Here is a 9,593-nt window from a genome sequence, read left to right as displayed (position 1 = left end):
CTTTTACCGGGCTGCTGTGGCTCAGATGGTCGAGCGGGTTGTCCACTGACCCAAAGGTCGGCTCCGACATTGGCCAATGTCAAAGTTTCCCTGGGCAAGACACTGAACCTTAAATTGCCTCCAAGTTGACATTGTAAATGAGAAACTCTTCTCAATTGCCTTACCTTGTTAAACAAAGGACATTTGCGCCTCCACAACCGTCGTTACGACTGAATGGAATGACGCTCGGAGGACTTAAACGACTCCACTCATCTATGCCAATGTGTAATTATTTTTACTTCTGTTTTTACCTTTCATCAAAGAGGTGCTTTAGGCATGTTACCAATCTGCAAAGGTGTCAAAAATCTCAAGTGTACACCGGCAGCCTGCAGTGACAGCATCCCCAGTCCAATGATGTAATAACACTCGCCTTGAATAGCCCTGAAGACAAAATACACGCGTGCGTGATAACTGAATGTGTCAATCTGTGGGGGAGCAAAGTGCTCGCGATAAGCCAGTCTCTCTCTCTCTCTCTCTCTCTCTCTCTCTCTCTCTCTCTCCCTCTCTTTCTCTCTCACACTCACTCACACACACACACACACACACACACGCACACACAAGTCATGTTTTATTTATCCTGGAGCTCCACGTGTGCTGCCTCTCGGGGCTGGTCCTTGTGCGGCCCTGTGATTGGACACACCTCCGGGCTCCATCGTCTCATCCAGGCGGGGGCGGGACCTGGGCCGCACACACACCCACGATTGGCCCCGAATCTGAAAATGGACAGCTTTATCTCCGCGGGTTCGAGGAGCAGGTCGCGGGGTTATAAATAGAGCCTCCAGCCCGGCGGGGGAGAGAAAATGAGCATCGGCGTCCGGCGACCGCTCCATGATCTCTGTGAGAAGGATGCTGCAGCAAGCCCTAAGAGTATCCGGCCGGAGCGCCTCCCCCCTCCTCAAATGGGTGGAGAGGTGGGCCGAGGGCGCAGCGGCCGGGCCCGACGCGACGACGGTGAGGAGCCTGGACGACATGCCCGGCCCGTCGGTGCTCGGCTTCGCCTGGGACTTATTCGCTCGCCGGGGGCTGTCCAAGCTGCACCAGTTACAGGTAGAAGCACGTTCAACATGACAGCACCCACGGGGAATATTAGCAGGATATTTGAATTGCACCATGCAAACTGACTTTTTGGTTTTGCTTTTGCTTTTAATTGCAAATTGGTTTTAGTTACATTGAACAACAAAATGCAAATCTACTTTCGAGTTGTATCCAGAATTCTGCCTATAAAAACAATGCTCACATTGGATTAAAATAAGTAGTAGGCTAATTTAACAATATACTGCGCTTGTGGTTGTAGTTTGCAGAGTTGTAGAGCTGCACTCCATCATACTGACAGCTGTCTAATACTTTGTAGCTCAATGTAAATACTGTATTGTTAATAACAAACTGAATTTGAACTCATGAACAATTGGGGTATAAAACTGTTTTTCACTTTTTCTTAAGGGATTTGGTGAAACGAATGCTTGTAATGTCTGTTAGAGTGTGTGTGTGTGGGGGGGGGGGGGGGGGGTGCATTTTTGGGACAAATTTTCTGCCAAAATGATAAGAAAAGAAAAGTACACACATTTGTGTCTGCTTTAATGGGCTACACAAAGTGATCTGGAACCAAGGCCTTGAGTTTAACATCTGTGGTTAGGGGTAATTATAAAAGCATTATCTTGCAGGACCTTGATGGTTACATTACACAGTGCCATTAAATCCCCACAAAGTGTGACATTTTCTCATTAAAAAATCTTCAAATGTATGTAACATGGCATAGAACTGCTTTGTCTAATACATGTTTCTGTTTGGCTTCTGAGCATTGATAAATGGGACTGTTGCCAGTCGGCATGTTTTGAAGTCATACCAGTCATTATCTGCAGTCAAACCCAAAATCCCCATATGCACACGCGTAGTAGTTTCGTTTGCAAAAACCCATATTCCCTGTCCCAGCTGGAGGGCGTGCAGCGCTACGGCCCCATGTGGAAGGCGAGCTTCGGCCCCATCACGACGGTCCATGTGGCTCATCCGGCGCTCATTGAGCAGGTGCTGAGGCAAGAGGGCCAGCACCCCATGCGCTCTGACCTTTCCTCCTGGAAGGACTACAGGAAGCTCAGAGGTCAGCACTATGGACTGTTGACATCGTAAGTTTTCTCTTTCAATGTCAAACGAAGATAAATGACATATATTACATGCTGCCCTTTTTCACTCAGGAAAATAAGCAGCAGCTTGACTAGCCTTGTTCGCGCCTCCCTGATTTGGATAGTGTTTTCACTGCTGGTGTGTCGCTGATGGCAGAGCAGAATGGAGAACAAACTCTTTACACAGTAGTACACAGTAGTACCACCTAACAAAATAGATGGGTCACAAGTACCACCATCATAACCAACATTATAATACAGTAGCATAGTAAGCCTAAATGCTCATTTAACCCCCCCCCCCTTAAAAAACAACAACAACAAAAAAAAGATGGATTTTAACCTTAAAAAGTATATTTCATATAATTGTAAGCCACTGTAACGTTATGCACTGTTTGAACTCTAACACTGTGCTTCAAATTCATACAAAACTCTGAGAATCACTGATATAAAAGATACTCCATGAGCTTCCTAAGTTGTGTGACATTATAGCAGCACTATCTTACCATGGTGCAGCAAAGCCGTGCATGTATAAACTTAATGTATAATTTTGCCAGAGCGCTTGTCGGATACGTGCATCTATGATACATATGTGACCATGCGGAAATTTAAGTAAGGCAACAATTAGTTCCACATCAAACTGCACTGCATTTTAGATAGGAAGCAAAAATAAGACGGTACACAAATAGAAACCGCTTCTGTGAGGCAGTTACACATTCCAGTCCAATTCTACCATGGAAGTAACAATTCTCCTCCCAAATAGATGCTTCCTTCAAATAGACGCCCGGTGGTATTGTATGTAGCTGGCCACTATTTCAGGAAATACAGAATGCTTCCATGCACAAACACAAGTTAAGGACATTTAGGGTGAGATCAAATGAGGCACGCAAATTTAGCATTCAACTCTCCATTGTGTGTCTTCTGTACAAACTTGCGTCTCTTGGTGATCAAGTTCTAAAATCAACTCCAAATGGACTGAGCGAAAGCTCCAACATACTTGATGCCGCGCGCCTTTTTTTTTTTGTCTTCAAGGCCTCTTGCTTTGACAACACTGAACTTTTCACAGACAAGCCAATACATATGAATGATAATATTGATTTGTGTTGTGCTCAGTGAAGGCGAGGAGTGGCAGGAGGTGCGGAGCCTCCTTGCGAAGCACATGCTGCCGCCCAAGGCGGTCGAAGCCTATGACCAAACCTTGAACGGCGTGGTCAGTGACCTCATGGTCAAACTTCGCCTGCGCAGACACCCCGAAGGCCTTGTGACCGACATCGCCAGGGAGTTCTATTACTTCGGCCTCGAGGGTGAGGCTAAATTGAGCTTGGAGGACTGTTTTGTGATAAAGCTGACAGTTTGAACATGCGTACATGTTAAAGCCTGACTTGACCCATTTTCTTTTTCACTGATGTAGCATCATTTTATGGACAACTGAAATATAGTCATATTGATTGTACTATCCTGGAGTCATTAAGACATATTCCATCTTGTCACATCACCTCTTATACTGTAAATCATAAAGACTCACAAGTAAATCTCTCACTGAATACTTTTGGACCAAGTGATGATGATGATGAAGCGTTTCATCACAGTGACCATTGACCCATCCATCAAGTCCCTGTTGACTTTTCCCATTTAGTTTTGATCTGTTTTTCGCTCTCTTTTTTTTCACAGGTATCTCCTCTGTGTTGTTTGAGTCCAGAATTGGCTGCCTGGAGCCAGTCGTTCCGAAAGAAACAGAGATCTTCATTGAGTCCATCAACACCATGTTCGTAAAAACGCTTCTTACAATGGTAATGCCAAGATGGATACATTTGCTGTTCCCCAAACCCTGGAACACCTTCTGTCACTGCTGGGACAACATGTTTGAATTCGGTAGGTTCCATTGTGTTTTGAAATTCCTTTTGAGATTATATATACTGTGGAGCAGAATGTACAAAATTTGCATAAATGATCAAATCATGTAATCAAAAAGAATCAATCAGGGTGTACGGCATGTTGCGTCATGCTAAAAATGAACGTTCTCAAAACAAACACGGCAAAAGAAAAAAAAATCTTGAAGTCTATAAATCTACACTTTCTGTAATTACTTTTTTTGCATTCTCCCCAGCTCCCATTGGCTGTTGCTCGTTTCCAATCAGAGCTGGGTTGTTATCTGCCCCTGCTCCTACGCGTGTATGTCCATCTGGGAAGTCCAAACATGTTTAAAATGATCAAGCTGATCCAAAGTGGATCAGCAAACCACAGATTATAGTCCTTAAACTGCACGCACTACAAGATATGGGAATGTAACGGCTTGAATATGATTCATGATGTCATGTTCTTCTCCTCAAATGTGGGAGTTCAACTTTTTATTATGCAATTAGCAATTATGTTGAATTGACATTTTGCACATTGATTACGTTCACTTGTGCAAATTAATGAGATACAATGCAAGCGCTCTATCAGACAATGTGTCTTCAAGATAATAATTTTCAGTTATGATGAACAATGTCAGAGAGGTATCACTTAGAGGCATTTCTAACATTTTATCTTTGTTAGAATGCCAAAATAATACAACCAATTGGCATTACATTGCAGTGCAGTTCTACACCGTTGCACACTATTTTACTTAACTTAAATCAATACTTCTCTGAAAGAGTCAATCAAAACTAAATATTATCTACATCAATAAAACCACTGTGCGGCACAATAGTGTGCAGTGAGAGATCATCGGGTATGCTGCGGGAAATTATCCAATGTATTTATTTACTACTGTCTTTCAGTGTATCTATCTATGCCAGCAACGTAGTGACAGGCATAACAATTAAATTTTCTTCCACTAGAGGGCAGAAGGTACATAATTCACTTGGGTATCCACTTGTTTTCCTCAATGTTTTGAGTTGTGTGCTGTGACGTTTTTCTAATGTAACGTATGTGTCTTGGCAAGAAAGGGTTGGGAAACACTGATCTATATTATAATAATCTTCGCTCTTGTAATGCACCTCATTAGATTGTGTATGTGAACCTAATGAAGTGTTTCCATAGTGTTCCTCTGTGTTAACATGATCTACCTTTGCGCTGCATTTACAGCGAAAGGCCACATTGACCAGCGCCTTAGGGAAGCAGAGAAAAAAAGCGATGGAGACAAAGTGGAGGGCCACTACATTGCCTACTTTCTGTCCCAAACAAATTTGCCCATAAAGACTGTTTACAGCAATATCACAGAGCTGCTGCTTGCAGGCGTCGACACCGTAAGACCAAACATTGACACGTCTGCTGTTTGCTGCTGTTAGACATCATGTACATACAGTTATTGCATTGGCGGGCGGTGGATTTGGTACCTGGACCTTCAGTAGGGACTTACCCGCACCTCGTAATACCACCACTATCACGTTGTAATTATAGAAATAATCAATATGATCTAATGTTGCCACTAATACTAGAAACTGTATTCTGTAGGAATTCAGAATCAATATTTATCTAATAACACAGCAAAAACATAAAACATTGAAATAAAATACTGTACATCATACTCACCAGAGATGCTGATTATGAAATATATTTAAATCTGATTGGTTTTTATAAGCAATCCCATTCAGTGGTGGCTGGTGGAGTTTTCTGCAGGGGGCACTATTATTATTAGATTTTGTGGCGCTGTAACGGGCGCTGGAATTTAACGCCGTACCTCAGCGATCTCAGCTATTGACCAGTCGCCACTGGTCCCATTGCTAATATAGTTTAGGTTACATGAGCCAGCATTACTTTATTCTGGAGGCCCCGGGCAGATTAGATTGACATTGCAGCACTTAGAGGATGAAATCTGATTGGACACAAAAAACAAACAGGTGGATGCTTGATTTTCTTTTTTTTTTTTTTTTTTTTTTTTTTTTGACTGCACCAGTGCACCTGAGAGATACGTTGCAAAATAAAGAGAACAGAATGTTGGGAGTGAATCACACAATTCCATGGAACAAGTATTATAAATTAGTAAATGTTGGTCAGTGCTAATGATAATGTTTTTTATTATCAGATATCCAGCACGATGTCCTGGTCATTGTACGAGCTGTCGCGTCACCCTGAGGTGCAGGCCTCTCTGCGCGATGAAGTCCTGACTGTACTGGAAGGCAGGAAGGTGCCCCAGGCAGCAGATGTAGCGCACATGCCTCTACTGAAGGCCACAGTGAAAGAAGTGCTCAGGTAGAATTCCTCCAAAAGAGGCCGAGTTGGAATGCGAAAAGTTTGCTCACGACTGGTGACTTTTTCCAGGTTGTATCCGGTCATTCCTGCTAATGCTCGAGTCATCACTGAGCGAGACATCCAGGTTGGAGGCTACCTCATTCCTAAAAATGTGAGTGTGTTACGGGGTCTGACACACTTCAGCAGCAGCAGCTCAGTCTGTAAGGACTTGCTTGGGCTTTGGAGTCAGAGGACACATGCAAAAATGTAAAAATATCGACTAGTTGTTGGAGAGATGCTAGTCTGCTTGCTGGCGACTATCGACGTGTCCTTGATCAAGGCATCGTCCCCACTCCCCACCACCCCAGCTCAAGTGGTGCAGCCTCATTGCACACCCCTTTTAATCTGAATCTCTCCTTGCACGCCTGGATGTGTGTGATCTGATTTTGTGGGTTGTGTGCAATAGAGACTGACACAGGAGTGGATTTTGACTCCAGCTCCCTCCCACTCGCACAGAGATTGATCCCATTCCCTCCCAATACCGAGCCCAAATGTTATTTACAGAATCCACCACCCTTTTACCCCCAGTCATTCCTGATCCATTTTTATTAATATCTTAAAAGTCATGGTTCCCACTTGCGCCCTCTCCCGGTGGCTTTCGCTCCCACTCCTGCCCAATCCCGCGGTCGATAGTGAAATTCACTCCCATCCCACCAGGTCCCTCCCGTAACAATGTCAGCCTCTAGTGTGCACAAAGTATACACAGTATAGTGGGAGTTAAACTTCCCCTTGAGGGGACCTGACTAAGTATGATAAATAAAAAAATAAAAACTAACACTAAAATCACTCCTTCCAGACTCTGATTACACTGTGCCACTTTGCAACATCACGCGATCCGGCCGTGTTTCCAAATCCAAATGAGTTCCTGCCACACAGATGGTTGAGCAAGGACCAGACTCATCACCCGTACGCCTCTGTGCCTTTCGGCGTGGGAAAACGCAGCTGCATAGGCCGACGTATTGCTGAGCTGGAGCTCTACCTTGCTCTCGCCAGGGTGAGAAAACATTTATCACTCACTCATTCATCACTGCGATGCACTGGTTCGACATGTCACGTTATCAAGAACTTATCTAAAAGCAGTTTTCATGTATGCTGATCACGTTTCAGTCTCTGTTCTCTGTTGCTGGTCTTGATAGATCCTGATAGAGTTCGATGTGCGGCCGGACCCAAAAGGGGATTCTGTGAAGCCCATGACACGGACACTGCTCGTTCCTGAAAATGTCATTAACCTGCATTTTGTTGAACGATGACCCAATCTTCTGAGTTGGCTGAGTTACGTGAACGTGACCGCAGCTCTCAAGAGAACAAAGCACGCGGGCAGGCGGCGACCTGTTCGGGATCATGTCAAAATGGCTAAAAGGCCCAAGGGACGCCTCTGGAGGAGAGTACAACGACCGAGGCGCTCCATGGGAGTTTAACTAGCCTTTAGGTTACGATAGCGCATATTTGCACAAAGTCTGAGAGCTCCCATGAATGTTATTTTACAGATGCTCGTTAGACCATGTTTAATTATTTTAACTCAACATGTTAAGCCTTGGGAGCAGATTTTTGTATTAGAATGAATGAAGCAAGTGTGATTAAGAACTGTGTTCATTCAGGATATGACCTCCCACACCTAAGTGATACCTCTTAATCAAGCACCTAGTCTAAGTGTGTAGTTTGTGCTATTCTAGTGTGCTAGCAAGGGCGTACAGTGGAAACCCCAGAGTCGAAAAGTCTTCCGTGAAGCTGGTTGACTTTCAAGTTGTTCTAATTTCTAAATAGTTTTCACTCTTGTTAATCAAGTCTATTAATGATGCAAGTTTATACTGTTACCATCATGAAATCTTTATTAACTGTACAGGCAATATTTTAAGTAACATTTTATCACACTCACTAATGTAAAAAAAAAAAGGTCTTCTGTACAATAAAACTAAAATTAGTGAAACTAGTCACCCTCCAAGAGGGAGCACAAGTTGTGTGCAGAGCGATACTGTCCCCCAGTGGTATTTTATATGATACCGTTTGCATTAATTAGTGGTAATACATGTAGTATTTACTTTAGCATCTGCTTAGTAAAATTTATTTGTGTATATAATTGATATTTTATTATTACTGTTGCTCAGCTATAAGCAGCCAGGTGATTTTCTTTTTTTTTTTTTTAAAGTAGGGCCTTAGTTCCATTTCCAGTTTTATGGTTATCATCACCTTTTCCTCTTTGGTCATCTGTAGGGGCATCACAAAAAAAAAAAGAAAAGAAAATGGAGTGGTGTTAATCCTTTTTCTGCTCACTGAGCTGAGGTCTCATGAAATATGCAGATGTATTCAACTTTACATGTGATGATCGAAGTCCAAGTTGTGTGTGACTTTTGAGAATGTTTTGGTTGAAATCCTAATTGTTTGACATTAGTCAATAGGTATTCCACTTTGGACCTAAATTTTTTTTTGTGAGGATACGAAGAGCGTCACAGAGAAGAGTGTAAAAAAAAAAAAAGCTTTTTGCATGGTAAAAAAATTGTGTTTGGACAATTACAATCTTGATGTGTGTTTGTGAAAATGATTGTCACAAGGCAGTTATGGGGAAAACAAAAATTGGGACAGGGTTCTTTTGAAAACTCTTCACTCAAATGGCAGCTGTTGGAAACATTTCTTTGCATAAACAAACATGATGGAAACATTTTGAATTCACTAAGACTTTGTAAATATGGCTTGTACCGTCAAGGCCATGCTCACATTTTTTTTATTACAGTTTGTAAATGTAGCATAGTGTCTGAATTCTGTATTTATTGTAACTTAACATTGAATTTTGAAACTGTACATGACAATAAAATTCAAGGTACATGCACAGCGTTTTATTGTTTTGTCCATTTGTCTGAATGTATGTGCCAATATGATGCAGAAATAGCTATCACGGGCCCAACTATTTGAGGTTGAATCTAAATGATTAGACTTTCCTGGAACTGGCTAGCCAGTACCAAACGTTTTGGCATGTAGACATACATTTCTCAGAAATACGTTATTGGATGTCAAAGGTCTTGTGTGTAGACTGCACCGAGTCAATGATTTTGACCGGATAACTCATTATGTTTGCTTTTGCAACAGACAAATGCGTCAAAAGACTATATCGTTTCATATGACAACTCAGATAAGTGAGTACGTCATATAATAAATAAATAAATAAATAATCTTTTTATGTGTTTAAAAAGAGTGGTGCTTCAAGGTCATATTTGGAAAAATAAGTCATGT

At 42.4% G+C, this 9,593-nt stretch overlaps 1 protein-coding gene across 2 annotated transcripts; it reads left to right on the top strand.

Moving 5' to 3' along the window:
* Positions 1-713: 713 nt before the first annotated feature.
* LOC133484068 (25-hydroxyvitamin D-1 alpha hydroxylase, mitochondrial) lies at positions 714-9,192 on the top strand. Of its 2 annotated transcripts, none has more exons than XM_061786148.1 (9): positions 714-1,086; positions 1,969-2,159; positions 3,267-3,457; positions 3,825-4,025; positions 5,223-5,383; positions 6,163-6,329; positions 6,399-6,480; positions 7,245-7,362; positions 7,505-7,638. In XM_061786148.1, the coding sequence occupies exons 1-8, from the start codon at positions 868-870 to the stop codon at positions 7,332-7,334; spliced, it is 1,302 nt and encodes a 433-aa protein (XP_061642132.1). In that variant the 5' UTR covers positions 714-867; the 3' UTR covers positions 7,335-7,362; positions 7,505-7,638. The 2 variants fall into 2 exon arrangements, with proteins under 2 accessions (XP_061642132.1, XP_061642130.1); XM_061786146.1 differs by having other exon boundaries at positions 726-1,086; positions 7,165-7,362; positions 7,505-9,192.
* Positions 9,193-9,593: the final 401 nt, after the last annotated feature.

This window comes from Phyllopteryx taeniolatus, chromosome 9 (assembly GCF_024500385.1).
Source record: "Phyllopteryx taeniolatus isolate TA_2022b chromosome 9, UOR_Ptae_1.2, whole genome shotgun sequence".
Taxonomy (NCBI): Eukaryota; Metazoa; Chordata; class Actinopteri; order Syngnathiformes; family Syngnathidae; genus Phyllopteryx; species Phyllopteryx taeniolatus.
This window is presented reverse-complemented; position numbering and strand designations above follow the sequence as displayed.